The sequence below is a fragment of the Strigops habroptila genome, chromosome 4 (genome assembly GCF_004027225.2).
Source record: "Strigops habroptila isolate Jane chromosome 4, bStrHab1.2.pri, whole genome shotgun sequence".
NCBI classification, from domain to species: Eukaryota; Metazoa; Chordata; class Aves; order Psittaciformes; family Psittacidae; genus Strigops; species Strigops habroptila.
Window position 1 is genome coordinate 28,055,143 of NC_046358.1, and position 27,241 is coordinate 28,082,383.

Sequence of the window (27,241 nt, forward strand, 5' to 3'; positions counted from 1 at the left end):
GATATATATTGGTAAAATTAACTCTGATCAATCGCCTGCTTGATTTTCCGTGTGCAAAAAACCAAACCACAAAAAGTCCTCATGTTACAGCAGAGTCTTCCCACATTTCAGATGCCCTCAGTTAACTTCCATGTACACTGATGGCTGCGACTGAGAGCCGGGGCCCTCAGACACTGAGCACCCCTGGATTGGGGTTGCCATTTGGTTGCTTCCCTCATAGACAATAAAGTGGAGTCCATCAGTGATGAAAAACAGTAAAAACAAGGATCCTCACCCATATTTACTGACAGAAATGCAGGGTATTCTGCTGATGGAAAAAGCAAGGCAAAAGAGCCGAGCTTGCCTGTGTGCTAGGAGGAGAAACGGGCTGTCTGCAAGGCTGCGGATGGCCAGTGCTGGCTGGTTCTGATGCCTTGCTTTGGTGTTGCTTGCCTGGTACCTTCCTCTGTGTCTGGTAATTTCAGTGTGGTGCAAAGTCTTAGCAGCTGCAGGTTTTTGCTCTGATGCATTACTTATACAACTGCCTTTACCAATGTGTTGCTTTTCTGGGAAAATGTTTTTATTTTTTTATCAAAGCAATACATTGTTATTATTTGCCACTTTTTTACATGGGAAATTTTGGAGGTGAAACATCCTCCTCTCTGAGAAAATGAACTTCACTGCGTGCACTAATAAGTTTGTAGGCTATTAAAACAGATACAAAGATTGCTTTTTACTTTTGGAATTGTAAATTTGGTCTGGCATTTTTCAATCTGTCACTCAGACCAGACGGCAAAAATATGTTACTTAATTTAACCATGGCTATGATACATGACCTGATTGTCGTTTTCTCTTTTAACTGTCATTCATTATAATGTCCTAGATGCTGTGGGGAATTAGTCCAAACTGTTTAGTTTAGATGTTAAAAAAAAACCAGCAAACCCAACCCCAAAAGCCAATTATCGTACATAGTTTGAGGCTGTAGAAAAACGTCAATTCCAAAACACCGATTAATGTATTTTTAGTAACTTGGTATTGAATTCTTCTCTAAATCCATACATCATTCTAACTTAAACATGAAGTCAGCTTGCATGGTAATTATTTCAATCGCTGTCGCATATGGTGAGGCTTTTATTATCCAGTAGAGTTGTTCACTGGTTTCAGGCATAGAACTAATAAGTCATAACAAGTTTCTGGGTTTTAATCGGTATTGCAGGCTAATGCAGCAGTTACTTAAATGCTTCTGGTTTTCCTTTAAGTGTTGCAGTGTGTGATTCAGCAGAGCTGTGGTGCTGAAGGAAGGGAACATGCAAAGCACCCGTCAGTAATTTGTGCTGTACCTGAATGGGTTTCCATAGCTTTAGGCATACTAAGCCAGTTGAAGAGATTGAAGCTTTGCTGTAAGTTAGGTGTTTAGTTTTATCATGTTGAGACACCATTTCCCCTTTTCTCCCAGAGGTTTTCTAACATTTGCTTATTTTTTTGTTTTTCCTCCCCTGGGCTGATGGTTGGAGTAGCAGATCCCTGGCTAGATGATCTTTGGAATGAAATGTATTTTAAAAATAGTGACCTCTGAGAATATAGTTTAAAAGTGACTGTTTTTCAAACATCTGTTCAATGAAAGCAGACAGATGCAGTCTCTTTGACCCAGTTGTGTTGCCTCTTTGGAGGCAGAAGGGCAAAACAGCTCATAATGATGTTTCTTTTCCCCTCAGAAATAGAGACTTGCTGTGGGTTTTGTATAGCCTCTTGCCAATATCAGAAGGCAGGCAGGCCAGCTGGCAATGGGAGCCCTTCCTCTGGTAGGCTATGGCTCAATTTCAAGCTGCATGGGAAGAAAGAAGGGTCATGGGCAACACCATGAAAGATACAAGAGTAGTGGTTGGTACTCCAGGTGAAATATCCCTCCTCCCTCCCCCCCAAAAAGGAGACAGCACCTTTGAGACAGGCATTAGTACCTCTGGAAGCATTCTGCCTCTCCTGGACAGGTTCTTGTACCCCTCACTTAATTGTTCTTAACTGTCTGGCTTGTCTGCAGAATGTGCAGTTTGCTGCTTGTATCTGAGCTGCAGTCCTGTACCCATGCAAGCATCTGTGTTTTGCATTGGTGAGAGGACTTTGTTGTAGTATCCTATGTACGTTAAGTGCAGCTGTGGTGCATGTATCAGCATAGCTATCAGAAAGCCTGTCCTCTGCTAAAGAAACAGCCCAAAAGGATGTACGCCAAGGTCATAGGATGTATTAAGCGCCATAGGAATAAGTAGTGGCTAGTCCATGGCTCTGTCAGAGTCCCAGAGCAGTTAATTCAGCAGCCATCTCGTCTCCATTGAGTGTCCTGCACAGCCAGCCCCTTGCTGGGGAATTGTTTGCGGCCCACAGCCAGCTTCATTCTGTTTGCTTATTTTTTGAGGGCCCTATAGTTTTTTGTGTGTAGGATCAGCTTTCTTTCCCTGCCTGTCCCTAAGCCCTTTCACATGTGATGTGAGGCAGTTAGTGTGGTTAGATGGTGTTGCATGCTTGGTTGCATAAGGGATGTCTTGCTGCCCTGAGCCTGCAGCTGTGACCTGCCTGGCTGGAAAGCCTGGAGTCATCTGTCTTGGGAAATCTTTGAGGCAGAGAGTTAGCTAATGCCAGAACTGAGGTGTGTGGTTGTTTGACATCCAGCTTGTTTGGATACCTTTTGTTTTTAAAATATCTTATTTTTTAAAAAAAAAGCTCTTTTGGTAGAGATTTTTTCCCAAATTAACTAACCTTCAAAATACATATGCTTCTATGCTTTCTCATCCCCTGAGCTTAAGTATAAAAAGATCTCATGCTTCAGGTAACCAAAGGGGAACACCCCCCCCCCACCCCCTTCTCTTCTGAAAAAGGGGAAGACCCAGCACAACAAGCCAATCTTAGTAATCGCTTCCTCCTTCCCATGAAGCATGTGTCACATCCTACCAGCAGCAGGTACCCCTTCTCGCCCTGATTGTGTGCTGCTCTCGCTTCTTCCTTCTCCTGCGGCACTACAGCCAGTTTCCAAAAGTCTCAGTAAATTTGCAAAGTTCATTTTGGGGAAATAATAGAAAACCTTTGGACTGACTCTTTCTCAACCAGCTTGCCAGGATTTTTCTTCTTCAAAGCAGAGCAAAGCTTATTTAGTGTGTGTGCAGGCACAGCAAGAAATGCAGCCTTTGCCATCAGCTTCTATTCTTCCAGCTGCTCTGGAGCAGTCCCATCTGAAGCCTGGTGTATTTCAATGGCAGTTTTGAGTTGTTCTGTTTACTCCAGGGCAGACACAGCAAAAATGTAGCTGGTTTGGTTATTTTAAGTTTTAGCTTACAATACTTGGAATGCTTCTGAGCAGGCTGCTGCCCTAATCTACAAAAAATAAGCTTTCCTCACCTCATACTTCTTATTTGTCTTGCATAGCTGTGTGAAAATCATGGTTTTGACAATTTGGCTATTAACTCTTTCTCTATGAGATTCATAGTTTCTTCTCAAAACACAGTTGGAATGCCTCTTGCCAGCCTGAGCTGTATCATTGCTTCTCACATTGTAATGGCAGCATATTAATCACCCACTACTTACAAGCTACTGTTATCTGCAAGAGGGTTTTAAAATTCTCTGCAAGAGGTGCTTGGTTTCATTAGCTTTTTAATTTTCTTGCTGAGCAACGACAAGCTCTGTTGTGGCTGTGTGTTGCATGCTGCTTCTAGGCCAGAGAAACTCCAGGCTGGTGAAGTGGAAGAAGGGAGCAATTTGTGTCATAGATGCAGATTGATTGCGTTTCCCTTTGGGCATCTTTGTAATGGGCTCTCAAAAGAAAGACTTACTGTATTGGGTGGAAAACTGGAGGAGCCATTGTGTATTCAGCAGTGTGCAGCAGTTGCAACTATGGACACCACCACAGGCACTCTGACATAGAAAAGCATTGAGGGCAGAGTTAGGCAGTCCTGCTCCATGACCTCGCCCCAAAAGGATCTTTGATTTTCATATATAGGCTTAGTGGGGATGAAGAAGAGAGATTTCTGTCTTGTGCTTGCTGAGGCTTTTGAGTTTTAAGTTAAATTTCCTGTGTCCTCAAAGTGAGGAGAAGGTTCTAACACGTTTAAATAGCCTGCATATATTGGGAGGGTGGCACAGAGCAGGGATAGCTGGGTTTTGTGCCAGGGATTCAGTCCTGCTCTCAAGACTAGAGCAGAAATAGTTTGTTTTGCTTGATAACTTGTCAAGTGCAGTGAGTGGGCATTGTCTGGCTGCATGTACCTGAATCTCAATTCTCATACGGGTAGAGCAGACACCCATCTCTACAAATCTACCTGAATCGGCTCTACCAATTGCAATTCTCAACATTTTGGTCTATAATTAGTAGGCCTCTCCAGTCTCTTATTCCTGGTGTTTCAGGATCACTAGAACTGTTCCCTCTTGGCCAAAGCAGTATTCAGGGGCTTGCGCCTTTCTGACAAACCCCAAGTGTTTGAACTGTGCTCCAGCAGAAGCCAGCCTGATTACAAGTCTTTGAAGTCCAAGGTTGTGTCTAAACCATGGGGCATTGCACATTCTGGTATCCCCACACCTACACTGCCCACCATCTGGAACAGGGTATCCCAGTACACTGTGTCTGTCTCGCTGGTCACATAGCTGGGTGTGTGTCCATTTCTGCCTGAAGCAAACGCTGGCACTGGGGGCTGATGCACATAGAGTCCTGTCCTAGCCAGTAGGTTGATGCTTGCTCAGGCTGGGACAACGGAACATACTTTATGAGGTTGAAGCTATATGTGTTTGCTTGCATGGCTGCTTCTGTAATTTATTAGCTTTTCTTTGGGCACAGCTGCATGATGTAAGGGTTGTTGCCTCTGCTGAGGCCACCACAGTTAGGTCCACCTGACACAGTCCAGTACCAATCACCAGCTGGAGTTTTAAATAATTGTGGTTCTGAGGCACTGCTTCCAGAATGGATCATCTGTCTTGAGCAGTGGGTCTGTGGGGATGTATCTGCAATGGAGTTGCAGTGGGATGGCACATCTGGGCAGGGTGCTCCAGCTTGCAGGGCAGTCTCTCTGTTCTGGACCTGGCCTGTGCCTGTACCCTTTCTTTGTCCCTTTCCCTGCTCTGTTTGCAGAGCTGGTTCCTGAAGCCAGCCTGGATATCTTTGTGCTTGTGATGAAGATAAGCCATGGGACAGCTTAGAAGTTTCTTGGCAAGGGTTTCAAACAGAGAACAACTGATGCAAGTCACTGTGTGTGTGTAGCTCTGGGAGGTGTTCTGTGTACCAGGATGGCAGGGGTAGAACAAGACTGTAAATAAGATGATAAATAGCTTTAAGGTGCTGTGTTCATTCTCCCTGACATTTATACATGTAGCTTTGCATCAAAATCAAATATCTACCAAGCGTGTGGAAAGTTCTGTGGTGCAATTCTCACCTCACACTCTGAGGTCAAATGAGAAATGAAGAGCAAAGTAGAAGTGACTAAAATTCAGATGCTCCCTTCATAGCATCACCTCCTGCTAATTCTGCTCACCTGGCAGCTGTATCAGTCCCAGTGGTGCAGCTGCTTAGTATGCATCTTGGGTCACTTCTGAGGCCATGATTCAGAAGCTGCCGAAGTGCTTCCTAGGCAGGGAATGGAATTGAACAAGTGCTTTCCTGAATTTGAATCAGGTTCATTAGTGCAGATTTTTATTGTTTGCATTCTAGTATGAAGCAACCCTTTTCCATTAGTGTTTGTTTTTACATTTTCCCCGCATTTCCAACATTAACCATTCCTTTCTTTTTCTTCTTTTCTTTTCCAGGAAAAGAGGAGTAGAAGTAGTACAGGTGAGTAAAAACCATATTTTATCCTCCCCTCCCCCACTCCCCCATTTTCTTGTAAAGAAGGTTTACTGATTTTAAATGCAGTCAATTAGATGTGAACATGACCAGGGCTTAATTATTTTTTCTTTCTTTTCCATTCAATTCCCTGCTTCAGATACTGTTTTTGGAAAAAGAGGATCCCCCTTTTGTGAAGCATGTGTTGAGCCCATCTAGTCTTAACAGGTGCCCTGGTTAAAGTGGGAATGCAGTTAGGCTTTTCGTGTGTCTCTTGGTTAATAAGATCTGATAGTTGATTAGGTGATATTACTCTGTGTTTATTGCATGCATGGGCAGTCAGGCTTAACAGAAACAGGAGCTGGCCTCTGAAAAAAAACTGTGGCAGAAGGAATGTTCTTGTAACCCAGTGAGCAGGGAAATGATACTAAAGTGCCTTTGAGTTGTAGCCTATCTACAGATAAGTTCAGGTGTTGGCTACATTTGTTCTTTCCCAGGTCTGAATGGTCATATTTCAGACAAGATGTTAATTAAAGGATGATGGCAACTTGGGAAAGGATTTATGTTACTGTGACAGCTGTAACATAGAGCTCTCTAGCCCTAAAAGATCAAAGGGGAAGCATGCTCTTTCCTTCTGGCTTATTTTGTGTACTTAGAAAAGCTGTGTGTCATAGGTTTCACTCTTGCTCATGCTTATCTAGTGCTTGTTTCTGCTCTAAGGTGGTCAGTGTATTCTTCACGCTTGTTTTCTTATGTCTCAGTAGCAGAGATGAAACTGCCTCAATAGAGAGGATGGAGGAGAGAGGAAGAAAATAGGGTGTTGCCACTGATAGTTGAGGCTGCCCTTCAGTCCATGTGAAAGGTGCTTCTCGACACCAGCAGGGAGTAGGAGAAAGGCACTTTAAAAAAGAAAAATAAAAATCAGGTCATGCTATTTTAAAGAACCCACAACCAGAAAAGACTTTAAAAAAATCTCATTGCTAGTTAAACTGGAGAATGTGTCTTTCAGGTATGGGTGGCTGTCTGAGAGCTGCATGGTATCACAAGGAAAAAGGGTGTATATTTTCCTGGCTGCATTTAACCTTTTACCACTACAACATCATCTTCCTTACTTGTACCTCCTGTTGCTTAGACCTATGCAGCAGCTTCTTTCATGAACTGTGGTAGTAGCCATCTCCATACTGATAAATACAAACCAGCATTTGCGAAGGACAGCTTCAGAAGCAGCACAGGAAGAAAGCACAGACAGTGTTTGCGTCATTGTCTATGGGACACTATCATCTTAATAATACCCCAGTGTATTACAACCCAGTGTCTGCATGTATCATGTGCCTTGTGCCTGCACACTTAAGCAGCAAGGTGCTTGTATGAGATGAATTCAATGATGCACCGATCAGCTGAGCAGAGGGCAAATTCCTTTTTACCTTGTAGATTAAAGTTGCTGTCCTATGGGTTACCTGTTAGTCTTCTGATGTTTGTGTAGCTTAATGGCTAGTCATCAGATTGACAGAAAATTATTGGAAGAGATTTCTTTATTGGAAGAGCATTTTGGGAAACATTTGAACAGAACTAGGTAGGACTTGGTGTAAAAGTCCTGGTCTCAAATTTCACAGCATCGTTGAGATGTTAGACTAACCTATACTGGGAATTTGTGCCCCAAAGGCACACTTCAAGCATTGATGCCTGCTGCAGGATGGCTGGCTGTGTGCGATCATCCCTCACCTATCATTTGCTTCATATATCCTGATGCGTGTACCTGTAGCTATTAGGAGATGTGTCAGAAATGAGCCCTTTCTCCATACAGCATTACTAGAAAGCTTTGCTTGCGTCACCTCACATGATCCATCCCACTAGCCCTGCTTCTGCAGGGAGGATGTCTTGGTGTTGATCTACTGGACGAAGTTTGTTTGACAGGGAATTTCATTTTCCTATGTTAAGAAGCAGCATTTCTTTGATTTGTTTCTCCTTCTCCTCCTTTAAAGAACCTATCAAGTTCAAGAGAAACCAGTTCTTATACCTGACAATAGACAAGTAGCTCAAAACAGAAAAATACACAGGCTGTTGATCTGTTTTCTTCTTTACATAAACGTAAAGTTTTTCTGAATGTAGTTGTGCTTTCCAGTAATAACTAGTGAGTCGAAAGCTAAGGTTCGGTTACTGGCTTCCAGATAGCAAAGCGCAATGGACTGGCATCTGCTGATTTCTGTGAACAGACTCCAGATTATTCTTTTCCAAAGATGTTTCATAGGAGCAGGAAAGAATTTCCTACTATTAGAGGGAAGTATTCAAAGTCTTCAAGTAAGCACTTGTGTGACTTCCATTTCCTTCCTGCAGGGAGGAATTACTTTTCTTTACCTAGACTGATTAAATCCTCGTTTTGCTTTCTTAAGGCCAGTTGTGCTGTACAGATTATCAGTGTGCTGCTGCTAGACAACAATTAACATTCTGTGACTTGTGTTCAAGTTCTGTGTTTTGTCTTGTCTCAGGCTTTTGGTTCCAGCAGCAAAAGTGGTTCCAGCTTTGTATTTTTCTTGAGGGGGGAAACATATACATTCTCCAAAGAGAAATAGTGGAAGAATAGGACCGGCAGTGGGATGCTAAACAGGCATGCTCCTTTATCTAACAGTAAGACATTATTCAAGCATCACATTGAAAACAAACAAAGAACCTCTCAACTTGTGTGGTGATAAATAATTGGTTTTGGTTGCTTTTTGTTTTTTTGGGGTTTTTTAATACAAATACTGATTGAATTCTAACATAATGAGAATTCACTGTGAACTCAATGCACAGGAGCTGAAATGTGTGACATTATATAGTACAATCGAGTAACATCCATCGAGCTATCTGGCTTAAAAGATAGTACAGTAGATGAACTAAATAAAAAGCTTTCAAGGTTATGAACTTTCCAAAGGCAGTATGAGTCTGAGACTGCACGCAAACGTGGGAGCATGAATGGGTTAGCTCTTTTCTGTTTTTCCAGTGGGCAGTGGCAGAACTCCTGAGTAGCAGCATCTTTAAGATCTGGCAGTGTTTTGGATCTAGATTTGCTTTCTGCAGCTTGAATCCAAGTCTTACATTGCAAGAAAAAAACCCAAATGTGTTCCTGGCTTTTAAATATGGGTTCTTAACAGAATACTGTGCTACATCTCTTACCTTGCAGCAGTTCATTTGCTTCACTTTTTTTAAGCAGGCATCACCCCAGTGTCAGGGTGCTTTTTGGTTTTGCCCCATGAGGTGAGGAAGCGCTCTTGTTCCAGTTTTGCAGGAGGGCAGACTGAAGGATGAACCCTGGCTCCTGTGGGGAACCTGCAGCTGTACCAGCCCCAGCACTGCTGGGAGCTGTGCTGGCAAACCTGCGCGGTGGGAGCACCAGCTGCAGCTGCCTCAGAAGGGGTCAGGGCTTCCCCGTGCTCTTGTGTGAGACACAAAAGGAAGGGAAGAGCAATTGAAGGTGGTCAGCAGACCTGGTGTTGCTGGCTTTCTTCCAGTGAAGACAGCACCAATTCAGCTGCATTTAATCTTAAGGCTGCATTTAATGTATTCTTGTATTCTTAAATCCTTAAAGTATTCTGCTCTTGCCATTCCTGTGGCAGTTATGTACCTCCCCTTTCCTGCCAGCTCTTCCCACCCCTCACAGCTGCCTGCTCAGCTGGAGCAGCTTGATCTGATGGCCAGAGAAGGACTGGAGATGCTCTGAACAGGTGACAGACATGACCAAAGCCCATCTGCCATGGCCTGTGGGCAGTTACTGGGTAGACGGCAGCTGGCAAGGCTGAGGCAGAGCAGCTCTTGCGCTGGCACTGGGGTGACTTGCCAGTAAATGCTTAAGATGAAGCATTTCTTAGTAAGTTCTTTCATCACTGTTTCAAGGGGAAGGCTGCCTCTGAAGTTATGCAGTGGTTGTCTTGATGAGGCATTTACTATTAAAAAAGACCCTATTTCCTGTCATGGAATCTAGGAAAGAAGGGATTTGGGTAGTTTCTAAAAGGTAAAGCTGTTTCTGATCTTTTTTAATAACAGCTTGGTTTTGTTCAATTTCACCCGTCTATCCCCCAAATCAGTGTAGGCCCAAATTTAGAAGTGAAAATTGTCAGTTGTTCTTTATCCAGTAACGTATCCAGTTTCTTATGACTTTGTATGCTGGCGAGAGAAACGGAGAACATCTCCATCTACCTTGTTTTTCAGGAAAAATCTGTTTGGCTTAGTTTGAAGAATGTAAGATTGAAAACATGTGCAGTGAAGTGGAAATGATCACAAGTACCTCTGATGGGGACATGCATTTATTTTTGTTTCACAAGCTATGCAAATCCAGAATAATTAACTGCAGCCCTTTGGCTTCTGACAGATTGCCAGTTCAGTTTTTGTGTGACAGAGTTTGGAGCCTTTGTATTATTTGTGACTTCAAAGCCATTTCCAGCACCTCCACACCCAAGCTTTCCTAGAGCTCTTGCTCCTATTTTTTTTTTTAATTTTAAAATTCCTGATTTTTGGTGGGTATTTTTGGTTCGAATGAACACTAATGCTCTTTTCTGTTAGAAAGATGTTCTAGTCAGTTGGCTATAAAAGTGGGATTAGTCATCGTATTTCAAACTGCACATTTTTTAATAGCAGTGGGATATGGAGGACAACATGTTTTTCCGATGTGGAACAGCTGATTGTAGTAGTTACAATGGTGTCAGCTGCTGTTTTGTTTTTCCTTTTTCCCCCCAATTCTCTGGGTATTGAGATAGTGAAATCTTTTACTTTGGAGTAGAAAACTGTCCTTTGAGCTATGGGTTTTAGTGAAGCCTATGAAGGAGAATTGAGGGTCCCCTCCTCCCTTTTTTAATTCTTCAATCAAAGTAAAATAGTGGTGACAACAGTTTCCACTAATCGTTGCCAGGGAACTGTTGTTTTCTTGAAATGTGGAGAGGTTTATTTTCACATGAAGTATTAATGGAATAAGCTTGGGACAGCAGTGTTCTAACAGAGAAATGGAGCTTATAAAATATATATCTGATAGCATATACAGAAAGATGTGACTGGAAGGCTTCCAAAGCAAGCACGGTTGTTGAGATGTTGGTGAGTTGGCTCTTTAGTACAGAGAGAAGAAAGTTTATTTTTACATGCATGCCAGGCCCTCAGCAAAGTGCATGTTCTCCTAAGAATGGCAGTCTGCTTTGCCTTCAGTGCATTTTTGGAAAAGATGCTACAGCAGCCCTCCCCAGTCTGGACTGTGTTGGTACTTAGCACATGCTTGAAAGTGAGGGGCTGATGGTTAAAATCTTCAAAAAATCCCAATACTTTTTAGCGTCAGTGCTGCGCAGAGTGCGCTAAGGACACAAAGTGGGGTCTTCCCAAAAAGTATAGTAATCTCAGCTTCAAATCCAGACATAGCAGGACCATGGAAGAGCAAATCCCAGGCAGTGTCCTGTCTCTGGTCCTTCTCAGTAGGGAAGATTCCTCTACGTGAGACCTTCTTGGAGCCTAAGAGGCAGCAGTACCCAGCAGGAATGAAGCACAGTTCCAGTGCAGGGAGAGATGGTTTTGGCATGCTTCTATATATTGCATCAGCAGACTGGTCAGTTGGGTACAGTGTGGCCCTTTCTAGTCCAGTGGGGAAGAAGAATACACACACATCTGTTGGGACAGGGAAGGAAGAAAAGGCTACAGAACGTTTCCACCATGTGGATTAAGCAGATTAAATAAATAAACACTTATTCTTAAAAATTAGACAGAGAAAGCCAAACAAATCAAAATGCATTTAGATTTGATCTATTTTCACTCCTGGTGCATGAATGAGAGAACCATGAAGAAATCTTTATGGCTCAGAGAGTGTCTCTTACTGACTGGTTTGACTGCTTGCTTTTGACACTGAATCCCAGTGGCCTAGGGAGAGGTGCGGGCTCCACAGTCACTTGCAGAAGTCACCTGGGTGAGTGAAAACATTACTAAGACTTAGAAATCTGTAAATAATGTGTAATGAATGGCTGTCAGGCTTGAGCTTGTACTGCGTTGGCCCATGGAGCCAGCTCTGCCCAGGTCCTTTGTCTTCTTCTGACTCCTTGGTATGTAGTGATGAGGCAGTGATTCCTAACAGTGCTAAAGGCTGGGAGCTGGGATGTCCTGGGTGGAAATCCAATCCCTGTGGGACCTCTGCCAAAGATTTTGGTGACTGTAATGGGGCTGAGATGGCAGTGGGGAGTTGCCACCTTTGTCACTTACTCCAGACACTTTGGGCAGCTCCCTTACAAAATTCTGCCTCTGTTTCCTAAATGAAGATAATATTCTATTTAGTGGAATGCCATTTAAGTTGCTTTGAGATACCTGAATGGAGGACATGCAGAGCAAGATGAGTGTGTGAAGGAAAACAGGACTATTAATGGAGACTGGTAATTTCTGAAGATTGCTGTTGCACAGTATTCTTCTAGTCATCAGTGTGCAAGTGTCTTCCCAAATAGTTCTGTGAACTGCAAAGCTTCATAAATCCCTCCTCAAGAAACAGTATGGATAAAAATCCCGACAGAAATGGTGGGGATTGAAACTGTATTTGCCTCCTTTTGGCTAGGAATATTTTGCAGCATACAGCCCCAGTCTTTACACAGAATTACAATTAGACATTGCTTTTATTAATGATGATTGTTGCAGTGGTGCCTATGGGCCAGCAAAGACCATGCTTTTTTAGTTTTGGGGTACACTAAATAATAGGATTATTTGTCTCACTGAATGCAGGTGGTGTGATATGGTATCAAAGCAGAGCAAATAGAGTGTGTTTGGAGACGAGTCTCGGGAAATGCTTTATTTTTAAACCAACCTGTCTCGTTTGCTGTTTGCTGGAACAGCAAATCTGTGTTGAAGTACAAATACGAATGTAGCTCTTTTGACCTTTCCTGAGGTCTTTTGCTTGAAGTAGGAAGGATGGGGAGTTAATATGATGCCATGCCCCATGTGGCTGTACATCTGACCCTAGTACTGAGGTACAGTGTGATGAATTGCCTCATCCTTTGTCTCTTTTGGGGGGTGAAATCATGCAGTTGTCTGCTTAGGCAGAGCTGCAAGCTCATTCCTGTGAGAGCAGTTGTAACCTTGTCTTCAGTCCTGGAGTTTTGTTCCCCAGGGACAATGGTGTTCCTTTGGGAGCAATGACTCTGTTGCCAAAGTCCATCATAGCTCAGACTTGCTTGCTTCAAACCAAAGCTTTATAGAGAGAATATCATCAGAACAGTAAAGGAGACCATTTGTATGCCTGCCTGCCTCAGTGAGGGTGCTGGTAGGTCTGAACTTCAGGAGGACTCTGCGGAAGATCAGTGGAGTTTGGGGAAGTCTTTTTAGTATGTGTTGTTGACTCTTCCTTTCTCCAGCTTCTGCAAAATTCCTTTGATCTGAGCTGTGACTTGAGATAATTGTATCTGGAGATCATCGTATGCTTGTTTGCTTTTCTGGCACTTCACAATTAAAAGAGATAAATGTATTCATGTCACAAGATTGAATGGGGTTCCAATAAAACCTGGTGCTTAAAGACGTTAGGTACTAAAGTTTATGAAGTTTTCCTGTATTTGGTCTTTAGCCTTGAGTTAGAAAAAGCCTTAGCACATGTACTTCATCTGCCCCTGTGTAAAACAGGGCACATTCAAACACAGCAAAACCTGGGAATGTTTTCCTGAACCTGATTAGCTTCACAAAATTATAGCAGAAGAAAGCAGAGTGACTTCAACTTAATGGGGACAGCTGAACATCATTCCCCCCCCCCTTTTTTTTTTCTCCAAGGGATGCTGTGTTTTAAGAATTATGTCTTTTGCTAGCAGGAATATTACTCACTTTAACTCTGCATTTCTGGTGAAAGCAATACATCTGTGTTTTTCATTTCGGTAGCAACAGTGTGGACCTCTTTGCTGTATGTCTAAAGGTAGGCAGATCAGGTAGAAGGGGTTTCTGCACATCCTGTAGATGTTTTCTATGCCTTTGGTTGTTATTTTGCAGTATCTCTTAGTAGCTTATCGATGGAAAACATTTGTGGACTTTTTGACTTCATTCTTAATCACTGTCTTTGTCTAGTTTTTGAGAACATTTTACTGCTAAACACAATTTTGCACTGGTATCAAAAGCAGTGCAATTAATAGCTTAGGGTGGGAATTGCTGAATGTAGGATTTCAGTCCAAGGAAGAAAGGAGAGAGGCAGGAGAAACTTAGATGGTGACAAGCATAGTTTCTGCAAAGTGAGGTAGAAGTGGCGTATGTAAAATATGTGTTGCTTTAACATAAGGTCACGTTTATGGAAAATTTGAGAGCTGTGGTATGTTAATTTTATCTTCTTATTTTTTTCATCCCTCTTCCCTCACATGACTTGTCAAAAATGAGACTGTTGCTGCAGCCTCCTAGAGGAGATTAGTGTGGTTCTTCACTGGCTGTGCCAGGAGCAAGGGTGGGCCAACCACAGTTAATAAACAGATTGAAATAGTCATTGGATACCCCAGGGTATGATCTGCCCTAAGCAGTCCTTTAGCAAGTGGTGGAAATAGTTCCTCTTTTGGCAAGCTTCTTTCAAAGAGAAGAAGGTTGAAGGCTGGAGTTAACTTTCTTCCCATAGACAGGGACAGAGCCTCTAGACAATCCTCTTCTGGCAGGTTCATGTGAATGTATCTGTGTTGCTCAGATTTATACCGGGGATGATGCTGTTAGTATATTTAAAAAGACAGTGTGCTTTGTCAGTGATGAATCTATATAAATCCCAAAGCCAGAGGAACCACAAAAGCCGCCGTGCCATGGCGTGAGGCCGTACCATGCTGTGAGGCAGTTTCAGTCATGGTAGTCACAGCCTGTGCTCTGCTGCTTCCCCTCCTGCTGGCCCATCTGTACAGCGCTGTTGTTTTGTTCCTAGGAGGATCCATATGTAGGTGCCCTCTCTGTGACTCAACCACACTGTAAAAACAAAGCAAACCCAGGGCTAACTTCAGTATACAGCATAGATTCGTCACTGAAATGGTGTTGCCATAGTGCATTTTACTTCAGTTGTTCTTATGTTAAGGGTATTTTTGTAAAGGACTTGAAAGAATTAGTTGTTGCTCATGTTATAGATGAGTAAAAGCATGTCAGGAGAACTTGTCCTCTGTAGTTTTGCTTGAAGTTTGCTTGTTGACCTGTAAGATCCTAAGGCAATGCTGTCAACCAGTCATTAAGATAAATGATAAAAAAACCTAAATCAAACTGTGGGTGGTGCTCCTTTGTCTTTGAAAAATAGCATGACAGGCTATGAGCAGGAGACCAGAAACTACATCCACATACAAACCATGGACCACTTCTGTCATTCCTGTGCAATGGACTTACCTTATAGTATTTGGCTGTTATTTTAGGATCCAGTGTCTTACTTGACTTCACTAATCATTTTTTTCAACCTGAGGTTCTTCAATGAATTACAGTTGTGTCATTTAATTTCACATCTGGCATGCTTCCCTGAATAAAAGGGGGGTTGTGTCTACAGTTGCTATACATGTTAACTTACGCGTATATTGTGTCCTCATGTGAGTGTTTGTTATAACAACATATGTATGTCCAGTAGTTAGTGAAAACCTTTTTATTTATTTTTTTTTAAATATTCCTTCTGGTACATTGCCAAAGTGCAAACAAGTTATTTAGTGTTCTGACAGAATCATCTGACGATGGGATGGAAAAGATGCCATTGGGACTGAGCTAATACTGTAAGAGACTGAAATGTAAGGGAAACAACTGTTGCAGAGGAAGTTTTGGCTGACTTTGCAAACTGAGAAAAGCTTTTTAGCTTTGTTTTTGTAGTAAATTGTTGATTGGACCCAAGAGCTTCCTTTACTCAAAGGTCTAAGTGCATCTGAAATTGTTTTCTTGTACAAGAAGCTTTGTTGCACAACCCCACTGCTTTGTAACCTCAGCAGCATAGTTACTGTTAAAATTGTTCCTTGGCTTACTGATGGCAAAGATTAGAGGAAAAGCTAACTGCAGTCTATAGAGAATTTACGTTGATTGCGGAGAGATCATTTGTACTTTAGGTTAGCTTGGAAAATGTTCTTTCCTATGACCTAGATGAGCTTATCTTGTAATACCCTTTCCTTTATGATAACATCCTTAAGTGGCTGAAAAAAAGAACGGCAGCTTTAAAGGGGGAAACAGAACATTTTCTTTTTAAGTACAAAGCAGTTTGAAATGGAGTCAAAGCATATTACATGTTCATGAGCCTGCTGCAATGACTTGCATAACATTCAAGGCCTTAATGTCTGGTTATCAGTGAACTAAGTGGCTAAAAAGCAGATAGAGATAGCATTTGCTCCCTGCTGGTGACAGATCCTCCCACCAGTCTCTGCTCCTGATTGTTTTTCCAGCCAAAAAGGGCAGGTTAGAGGTGCCGGTGGGTTTCTAATAGTGATGATCCTGCATTGGCCAGAGGATCTTTTTCCTGCCAGTAGAGTACGTGCACTGTCCTTACTGCTTTCAGTTCCTGCTGGATGAGGAAACTACACCCCAGTCATCAGTCTTGCCTAACAGGGGTGTTGAATGCTCAAGTTCTCTGCTTTCTTTTGCTAAATGCTGTGATTGCTTGTCTTAGGTGTTATGCCTGCTGGGTCTCTTCTGAGTTTCTTCAACCTGCTTCTGTGACTAATCGATGCATCACTCTTTTTTTTTTTTTTTTTTTTTCCTTCCCCTGTGCTTCCTAAAATCTGGACCTTTTCAGCTGAGCCTATAGAAGTGGATATGCGCAAGAGCTGCAGTGGCTTTGTGAGCACTGTGTGCTGCATAGATACGATAGTTCTGTGCCAGAGCTGGTAGGGCTGGTCTCTGGTTTGTATGCAGCTGCTAGGGCCAGAGTGTGTTCAGTGTATCCTGTTTGGTCCAGGTGTTGCAGTGCTTTTTAGAGCTCAGTTGGTGTAATGTCTTTTTACTAATTTAGGACAGTCAACTCTTTGTACAGCATCTCAGAGGCTTGTATTTGTCTCTGTATTAGCATTAGAGTAGGTCCCTCTTCAGTATAGCGCAAGAAAGGAAAGAGGATAGCAACACACCTTAATGGTCAGTGGGTAATTAGTTTGTTCTGTGTAAAGTTAGATAGCAAATGGAAATGCATTTCACAGCCATCTCTCTTCAACTTGTGCATTGTAGAGTTCTTTTTTTCTTAAACGGTAAGTGCTGACTTAGACACTGAGGTTTAAATGATGTTTTCAGCACGTCTGCATTGTCACACTCCTGGCTTTGGTTACCAAGTCCCTACCCTGCCAACCACTCTATGCTCTTGGTGCAGGAAGGGCATCTCCAGAGAGTAATGAAGGAGGGAGTGCTAGACTCAGAGGCACCCAGTGAAACCCCGGGCAACTGGCTGGAAGCACCATGTTTGCACTGTTGCAGTGGGAGAGCAGTTGGCTCAGTTTGGAGGGACTGAGCTCAAATCAAAGGCACTTCTCGAAGGCAGGTGTGGCCAGCCCACTGCCCTTGAGCACCTGGGACTTGAAAGCCGTTCTCATGCAGCTGCGAAGTCATGGTCATGTCCCAGGAGTTGTGGTAGTCTGAGTTAGCTGAGGTGTCCTGTGCTTTCTTACCAGCCAGAAGGAGGTCTGCTGTGTGTTTTTTATAGCTCTCGGCTCTGTGACTCTTTTGATGTGTCCTTTTCAAATCAACAGATCTGTCTGCTTTTGCCTTTTCCTTAGTGCTGAATCTGGGAATATTCAGTTTTTGAGGATCATTTTCTGTACCTATTGTCCGAGACACTCCTGGAGTAGGTACAACTCAACTCTGCTTACAGCATAAGTGATTTACAAGTAATACTATGCTGTCGTCTTTGCTTTGTGTAAGGAATTGCAGTGTAAATGCTGTATAATCGTGCATGAAAAATAATCTGTTTGTGGAAATGCTGTTTTGAAGGTCATCGTTGTTACTGCCCAGATAGGTCTGTCTGTAGCCACGTCTTGATGTAGTAATACCATCAAGTTAATGTTTAAAAGAAGAGCTAACAGTTTACTTCATCTTCAGTAGATAGGAGTACGAAGCGTAGTTGCTGATGATTGGGGAATTTTAATTTCTTATAGCTTTTCTTAAGATTGATGTGCTACAACTATATTTATTGAATCTACCAGGATTGTTTATGATTTATCTCAAGATCTTTGTATGTTTGCAGAGGATCACTTAGCAACAGCCTATTGCACAGTAAGGCTGCCTACGACATTCTCATGCTAGTATGATGAACCATAAACCAGTGAGGAAACACCCAGAAACAGCAATTAAATAGACATTTAAAGCAAAAGAAAGCAATTTACTCATTGAAGAGTTCCATGTTTCTGTGGGTGACTGTAAACTACTTTGCTTTTTAGTCTTTTCTTACATGGTTGTCATCATGATCGAATGATGCTCTCTGCTTCTGTAGATGTTCATGGGATGTTTGCGGCCGTTGTAATGGAGCAACTCTTGAGTATTTAAAATAGAAGGAACTATTTGATATTAAAGCAACTCACACTTTAATCTGTTAAATCTTCTTAATTAATGCTTCATCAAGTAATAGCTAAGGAATAAAAGTTCCCTGGAGGAGTCTGGGGTCTGGACTGGTATTCCAACTCTACAGTTCTGTGCTAATGCTGTAAGACTCTGCTGTTTCTAATAATCAATTTTTCTTTTCCTGAGAGTGGTGGGATTTTTAATCTTGTTTAGATTGCTGTGGGTTTTTTGAGTACAAGAGGGATTTTAAGTTCAAGTCTGAATGTCTGCATTTTTCAGGCCATTTATTTTTGTATATGGATACTAATAATTTACTTGACTTAAATGACTTAGCTTGCCCTTGTGGAGGTGAAAGCTGAATGCAGGCAGAAAACATTTTATTTTTTAAGAATTGTCCTCGGGGGTCTGAGGTATGGACAGTAAATAAATGGGAAATGCCCCAAATCTGTGTTAGGCAACAGTAACGTAATGGGAACAAAGCTGATACTATGTTTATGGATCTTACTGGTTCAAGAGAAATTTAGTAGGTGGGGGAAATGTTGAGTGTTGAAAGGCAGTGCTTTAACATTCTTTCTGATTCTGGGATGTGAGCTGAAGAAATTCTACCATTTCTTGAGCTTTTCAAGAAAAAAACAAACTGCAGTATTTGAATTTAGCTATAGTGTTACCTGAGGTTTGAAAGAGTTTGGGTACGAATCTAAGTTTTAATGGAAAAGGTAAGATTTCAGTGGAGTTCAGTTTGTTGCTGGTATTCCTGTGGTCACTTCGAATTCTCAGTCCTCTGACCTTAGAGTCCAGTGTCTTCAAGGAGGACAAAACAGGGAGCTTTATTATTTGGTTCAGAAAATATCCCATGTAAAATACGCTCTTATAGTAAGGAAGGTATAAACATACAGTGCTGAGTATGAGCAATGGTATTTTCTACTAAAACAGGGAGACTGACTTAGTGACAGACCTCAGGTCTTTCCTCCATTGTTAACTTACCCTGCTATACAACAGACCTGTAAGTTGGAACAGTTCAGCAAGGGAACGGTCTGGAATTCTCTCTCTCCATTTGCAAAATCAAAACTGTGTCTGTAATGTCTTGTAACACCAAGGGGCAGAGATTTTTTCAGTGTAGCATGCTTCATTGACATGAAGGTTGTCATGCTGCACACTTACTTTGTAACACTACAGATGTTGGCAATCATACTTCACTGTGTTGTCAAGGTCACGGGTTATCTGAGGTGAACGAGCTATGAGGAGGCGCAGGGCAAGGTTATGCCTTTACACATGTAGTCTTTTTTGGGCAGGGTTATCGCACTGTTTGTTTAACCTGATGGGGTGGGTCAAACCAAACCTGTCTTGGTTGTCTTGTTCTGTGCATGGCATGGAGAGATTATCTAAGGTTGTGCTGTCCTTTCTGCAGATGTTTGCAGCAGTTAAAGATTTGAAAAACTTACATTTGATGGGAACGAGAAACCATCACTTGTGGCTAGAGCTTTCAGTCAACTGCCCTCATTGCACTTGTTTGCATTTAAAAGCACATGCAGTGTTTCCTGTCATTTCGGTCTGGTTTTGGGAACCATATGGCAGACTGTCTGATTTCTGTGCAAAGCAATGAACACCTATTTAATATCCTTTGCCTCTTGTGTTTGTCATTTCACCTATTTCAAAAGCTGTGCACTTGACCAAAAATAAATGGGTTAAAGAATAAACTCTATACAAACTAATTCTAAAACTGAAGACCATTAAAATAGTATTTGTGTATGTGTTTTATTAAGGCTAACACTAAAACCATTAGATAACGCTTTTCTGTGTGTTGTAATTTTCAGATAAGATGATCAAAACAGAGTAATGGCATGTCTTCCAAAAGTTCAAGTCACTTAATCTCCGTGCCAAAAGCATGTATTTATGTCAAAGATGCATATAATTTACTTGTTGATTTGTATTTTGTCTCTTATTTTATAGAGTTCTACTGGCTCATTTGTTTAAGCTCTACATATGGGACGTCCTTTTGGGCTGAATGTTTTTGCTGTTGGCATAAGCAGGTTAAGCCTGAAGGACAGAGCTTTTGAAGAGCAAGTTTCAAACTTAAAACCACTCTTTGCACTGGCTCTGTGTCCTTTGTTCCCCTTCACAAACGTCTGGGCTGTGGTGTTCGGAACAGGCCGTACTGAAAGACATATGTTTGGGGTCTGCCCTGTGCTTGTACTTGAAGTTGGCTGGAGGCAAGCCAGCTCTTCATTCTGAGGTTGCAAAATTATGCTAGTGTGGCAGAGGGCCGGCTTTGTCTCCGTGGGACTTTCTAGCCTCCTGAGCCCCATGCCACATCAGTGAGGCCAGGCAGCATCCCCAGCAGAGCCAGGTTACATCTGCTCTGGCTGTGCAAAGAAGAGGCAGATCATGCACAGACCTGCCCTGCATGGGGTTAACCCATGTGAGTGCAGTATGCGGATGACTTATGTATAGGCAGCACTGATGATGGGACAGTCCCCTCTAAACTGCTGGGCTCCCTTCTGCTCTTTGCAGCTGTGTACCAGCTTATGCTGCTGTGTTTGTCACACCTTGTTTCCTGCAGAGTCAGGCAGCAGAGCGCTTTGCACCTCGTGTGTTGCCTGCAGCACATCCTGGGTTGTAGGCTGTGGTGCTAACTGCTAGCTGAAGGTGGAGCCTGAATGTTTGAACACTTGAAATAGCGTCCCGCGACCAACCTCAGTGTAGAGTCCTGGCTATTGGCCCGCTCCTGAATGCTGAACTGCAGCCTGAGACAGGCTATAATGTTCTGAAAATAAAAATGTAGCAGAACTAATGCTGCCAGCACTAAACTTTCATGTGTTTCTCCAGATTTTGAAAGATGATTTTTATTATTATGGAATAGAAAGTGTAGTCAGAAGATGAAATTTGCAAGCATTGAGATGGAAATGAGATGCTCTAGTTGAGGGAAAGTGATAATTAAAAGATACTATTAGGTATCAAATTAGCTTCACAGTTTGAACTGTTTAAAATAGTGATTTTATTATTTTTACAAGTATAAATATTTTGATAGGTTGTCAGTTACAATGGTCAATGAGGGGACATTCTGTGGCTTGGGTGGTAGGACAAGTCAGATGACCATATTGGTCCTTCTTGTGTCTGAAACCTTGAGGGTGAGTTGCTAAGTAATGAGCCTGCTTTTCAGAGATGCTGAGCAGCTGCTATTAATGTTTGTGGAAAATGCCAACTGCTGTAGCATAGTTTTCTCTGGGTGTGAAGGTGAATGCAGCAGCCCTCTCTACAGAAGCTTTTGTGTGTGTGTGAGTCCTGTTCTGTCTGTTGTTTTCCCCTTCCACCCCCAAAAGCATAGCTGAAAAAGTTTTCTGGATGAATTCCGTTATCAAATGCCAGCAGGTTTTCTGACCATCTTTACTGTTGCACTGTTGTATTTGGGTTGCTCTGAGAACTCTTTTATTACTTAAAGATGTAAATGTGCATGGGTGACTTCTAGTTCTGGGCACAGGAAGGCAGAGTCTCTCAGGTCCCTGTGCTGTAGCCAATCCATTGGTGTCCTTCCCTCACTGAACATTTATAGAAATGGCAGTATTTTTTTTTTTTCTGGTCACTTTGGAGAGACTTCTCTTTTTCTAATTTCAAAGCAAAATATACAAAATTCCGCATACGACAGCCTGTGTGTCATCAGGAGAATTCCAGTCTCCATGAGATTATCATAGTTATACAAAATAGCATGGTTCTGGTATTTGTATTTCTTGTGGTTCTATTAAAAAAAAATTACATTTGTAAATCTACTACGTATTGGCAATGCAGTAGAAGCAAGCTAAACCTCCAGGCTTTTAAGCTTTTATTTCCTAGTAGCTTCACAGAATGAGAAATTTCTGTTAATGTTGTAGTGATTACACTTTTCCTTTCAGTTAATGAGATACCACGATATGGAAAAAAACCGTGCATACTCCATATGCATGGTAGTTATGTGGGGGGTAGGAAGCAAGTAACACAAATTTCAGGATGAAACTTTTCTTTCCTTTTTTTAACTAAAGGGTTTTCCCCACAAGATGAGATACTTTTGGTATTCTGTGAAGGACTTCGGTTCTGTGGGAACTGGTCAAATTTAGCAGACATAAATATAGAGGCCAAGCAAGTAGTGTGGTGAATTGCAGAACCTCTGCCCCTGTAAAGCAAGAAAGAAAAAAAAGAACAGCAGCAGCAGCTTATTGCTGCATTTTTAATATGCTTTTCTGAAGGGGTTAAAGAGAGTGAGAAACTGCCTTTTCCAAGAGCACAGAAGAGACTTCTTGCCTCAGCACCTCTTTGCAAGCAGGGTTTCAGCAGGATGTTTGACAAGTCTATACCAGGGTGTAAGAATATTAATGGGAAGGACCTGAAGGCTGTTCTCATTGCATGCTTGAGTTTGACATCTTAACCTATCTGTGGCTGATGTAGGGTTTTGCTTAGTTTGGTTTTGTCAGAGGGGACCAGGCCGGTTGTGTAGCTTTACGCTAGCTTTACAGTGCCAACATCCGTGCAGGTTCAAAATCTTTTCTGCAGTCTGGTATGTCCTGTGTTTGGAAGTGGTGGCTCTGGGCAGGAGCTGTGGGAATGCTCCTGTGGTATAGCCAGGAAGGTGGGGAGCAGGATTAGTGACTACAGGTGGCAACAGCAGCGTTTTTCTACGTGGACTGCTTGATCTGTTGAAGAGCATGAAATACATGGTTATGTTGCTATTCTGGACCAAAGTCAATACCACTATGTCTTTCTTTGCTCATTTTCCTAGGAAGAACAAGGCTAACGCAAGAGTATGAATGTGCCACAGCCTTGTCTCCCATTGCATTTTAAAATACCGTGTAAACAGAGCAGTCCCAGACATGCTTTGAGGATACTTCCCATTTTCTCCAAAACTCTGGGCAACTTTCTGATTCTGAAATAGCAGACTAATGTCATGAGTTTGGTATGTCTAACATAAAGAAAGACTGGGAAAGTAAAGTTTTATTACAAGAAAACAAAGGTCACCGCTCCTGCAGGCACAGGATGAAGAAGAGAAACTTCACATTCTCTGGTAAAAATAATTCCCTTGATGTTGGTTCCTAAAGTGAAATCCAACCAAATCAAAGAGCCCAGAATAAGTCCAATAAATTATTACTTCGCTGCTGTCACATTTGTGTAGTAGGTTGTTAGCTTACATCTGGCTGTTCTGTGTCAATCTGAGATAAAAATGATAAAATGCAATTTATTGGGTGGGCTGGAAATTAATTGCTGTTAGGTCTTAGTTATTTCTTACCATGCTTGCTGGGAACTTCTCCATAGAAGGAGAGAGCTTGAAAGGCACCCATTTTTCATAAACTATTTTTAATACTTAAAAGTTAGTCGAAGCACTTGAGACGTTTATTTTCGACAGGGAAGAAAACAGCTGAATTCTCCTGTATATATTCTTAGTCTCTGCTGCAAGGTGAATCTCCTTTCTTTTTTTTCTTCTTTTTTTTTTTTTTTTCCTTGTTTCAGGCTCTGTCTGTATTTTCTGTATCACAAAGAATAAGAATTGAGAAGCTTTACCAGCAGGAGAAGGCAAAATGTGCTGTAACCTCCTATTCTACCCTTCTTGCCTATTGATCCCAACATAGCGCTACAATCATGGTTCAAGTTAACCAGGTGGACATTAGGTCGAGCATTTGGCAAGTTGTCTTTTATAAGATTTAGCTTCTTAGCCTGCAAGCTCAGGTTTTAGAGTGGAGGTGCCTCTTCCACTGACTTGGATCCTGCTGGAGCAGAAGGGAATAACGTAAGGGGGTAGTATATGGCTGGGAAAGCTGGTCCCTCTGCACAGTGCGGTAAGGCAGGAGGTTTCTGGAGGGATCAGGCTGGCTGGCTCCTCTGTGGATTTTATTGTTCCCTGGAGAGACAGCTGGCTAAAGGAAGCAAAAACAAAACCCTAGCCACACATGTTTTAAGCCAGCTTGTGGTGGGTGTTCCAAGCAGTTAAAATACCTGGTTTTGTTCCCACGTTGGAGACTTTGAAGAATTTTTCTGGGCCTTAATTTGGCCCGTTAGCAGTATTGGTCTAAACCTCATCAGGGACTTAAGAGCCTTTAACTGATTGAAGAGGTTTTAAGAGCCTCTGAGAGGTAGTGAACAGTTTTACCAACAGAATTACTTACATAGTTTGAATTTTACCCTCTCTTGCTTGGCGCACACCTTTGTACAATGAGAGTGTGTTTTCCCTAGTCAATTCACCAGATCACCACTTGTTAACCAATTGCTTTGATAAAGACAGAGATTTCCTTCATCATGGCCACTGGTCCGTTAGTGACCATGGGACAAAGATGTCACTAGAAGGGGTACAAAAACAGAAGGGAGGCTACGAAAAGAGGAGGATCTACTGGGGGGGAAAGCTACCCGGATGTGTGGGGGTAATGGTCATCCTGGGGTTTTTTCGTTTAAAGATCCGTGTTACAGAATTGCTCTCCTTCATTCTGCAGGCACAGCCTGTACCATCAGTGCTCTGTGCAGTGTGGCCTGGCAAGTGCTGGGCAACGGAGACAGGAGCCGCTTTCTCCTCTCCTTGCCCCTGCCTTCAAGCACCACTCGTTACATTTAGGTGGCTGATGACAAAGCCCACCGCTGTGGTGGTGATATAACTCTATTGCAGTGCCCCAGCTTCAACAGTGCCGACTGCCCTTCCTGAAGGAGAGCCCCTGGTTTTCCATTATACCAGCCTTGGTGGTTCCTGCTGCTTTCTGATTTTCTTCCCTTGAGTTCTGCTAGTTTTGGAACCCCAGCTCTTGTGAGATTTCCTGCCAAATCAGTATGTTTTAAGAATGTGCTCTTGCAATTGTAGCTAGCTGGGGGTCTTCTCACATGCTGCACCCTGCTCTGGGTGCTACAGTGGTTAATTTTTGCTGTGGGGTGGTTCTGCCTTTCTGTTTTCTTGCTATGCCACTAACTGTGGCAAGTGTAAATAAGGTGAATGTAAAATAAGCATAAGTAACTTTTTGAAAATTTCTGGATAATCCTGCTCTCCTATTTTCTTGTAAATTATAGGATCAGCTATATTGGAGAAAAAAAGATTGAGGTATCTTATATGTGTACATATGTTTTGTTGGTTTTAATCATAGAAACAATTTCTCCTCCATATTATTTCGATAAATTTAATGGTACTTAAGCATGTGTCAGCTCTTCTTCCATTTTGTTTATATCTACAGGCACTAAAATCTTTAAAATTGAAACTGCCACTGTTAGCAGGAAAGCCAAAGGTGGGCCTGCCCACAGCATAGTACTCATTGCCAGTGCAGTCTGCAGATGAATTGTCTAGTGCCTGTGCTTTCTGGGGTCATCCTGCGTTGTAAAGGCAGGAAGGAGAATAAAGATAATAGATTTCAGTGAGAAAGGATGATGAGCCTTGAAGTCTTATTGTCAGTTACTCAAGGCAGTAATAAAGATGACAGGGCATCCTTTGCATGAACTACCTTCATCTCTTACAGCATCTTTATCAGATGTAGATGCCCACAGTGTTGATACACCTGACTCAAGATGTGCTGTGGAAGTGCATGACCTGTAATCTTTGCTGCCTAGCTATTGATGAGCCAAGGGTCCTTCTGAAAACTTATCAGACAGTAAATAAAATCAGTTATGCTTGCATAGGACATTTCCTAACTGCCCTGGTAGCCTGTTCTATGTCAAAGTGCACATTCTGTAGAGATTATGAACTTGCCAGGTATTAAAACCAGTCACTTCTTTAAGTTTCTCTATGAAGGGAGAGGTTTTGTCCATTCAGGAAATGAATCCAAGTTTAAGAAGTCCTAGTTGTTGATAGTTGATACAAGGAAGTGCCTGGAACCACAGGGCACATTACAGCACACAGCACTTACCAAAATACATTTACATTGGTATGTCTCTTTGTAAGTACGATAGGTCACAGCTAATAAACCAGGAGTTACTCAGTCCTGTATTGCTACAGGATAGTTAATGGCTGCACTCTAACTACGATAGGTCTCTTTGTATGATTAGTTTATTCAAATGTACCACTGTCTACTGCATAGTGAATACCACAGAGCTGAGCTATGCAAGGGCTTGTTAAACCTTAGAGCAGACTTAATAGGAAAGCTCCAGTTAAAGCTTGAATGGCACGTCTGTAGTAAGCAGTATATTAATACCCCAGAACTCTAATCCTGCAAGCCTGCCTCTGTTAAAGACATGGCAAATGTCTGCCATCTCTACGGAGTGGATTAAGTGAGTCATTTTCAAATGCAGTATTTTCTAAGACCAATTTTTCTTGGTCTTAGTTTCACATCTTGCAGACTGGCGTGGTCCAGAGCTGGCAGCAGGCAGCGCAGAGGTTGAAGCTGGGCAGCCTGCGGTTGCGGAACTGTTGCTGCCTTACAGGAAGGGGCAGACCTGATTCTCTGCATGGTGTTGGTGTGATGCTTTAGTGGGAGCAAAGCTCTCTCCCTGCGGCAGAGAAAGGACCTAGTTATAAACAGACCTGCATAAATTCTCTGGTTGGTTAAATTGGGGAGGGGGCCTCTGTAGATGCGGAAATACCTAAACTCTGTTCCTTGAAGTGCAGGATTGTTTCCTATGTTTTGTCTATTGTTTGGAGTAAGTTTTTCTTTGAAAAGCTCCTACCAACTGGGCTTTCACCAGTTCCTGTGGGAGATCGCTCCGTGGTCTAACGCGTTTGTCTGCCAGGAAGTCTTTCTCCAAATCAGCCCATACATTTCCTTCTTTTCATCCCATCAGTCCTAGTTAACCCATTTTGTATGCTGCTCATCTTAAGCGTTACCTCTCTTGTAGCATAGAACCTTTCTGATGCTGATATGCTTTTACCATACGGCCCATTCACCTTGGCTGACAGTAGGGTTGCTGCACAGCTACCTACCTTCAGTGTTGTTGATGAGCTGTAAATCCACAGACTTTATCTTACGGTAACTTATTTGTTTTGTTGTAACCTAAGAGTTTCAAACTAACAGCCTGGGAAATTTAGGTGCCTAAATAAATTTAGGTACCTAACTAAATTTAGCTGTGACCTGAGAACCTGAATCTTTATGTTGCCTTGGATATCTTAGCCATGTTTAG

At 42.3% G+C, this 27,241-nt stretch overlaps 1 protein-coding gene and 1 long non-coding RNA gene across 5 annotated transcripts in view; both read left to right on the plus strand.

Moving 5' to 3' along the window:
- ITPK1 (inositol-tetrakisphosphate 1-kinase) overlaps nt 1–27,241 on the plus strand; it is a 143,754-nt gene that overhangs the window by 28,240 nt on the left and 88,273 nt on the right. For all 4 annotated transcript variants that reach the window (XM_030483511.1, XM_030483512.1, XM_030483510.2 and 1 more), the window contains exon 3: nt 5,758–5,782. In XM_030483511.1, the coding sequence (XP_030339371.1) occupies nt 5,758–5,782 (25 nt within the window). The remainder of the gene's footprint in view (nt 1–5,757; nt 5,783–27,241) is intronic.
- On the plus strand, nt 16,415–25,492 carry LOC115606893. The gene is made up of 3 exons (XR_003991044.1): nt 16,415–17,293; nt 23,543–23,552; nt 25,479–25,492. It is a non-coding gene; the product is annotated as an uncharacterized LOC115606893 (long non-coding RNA).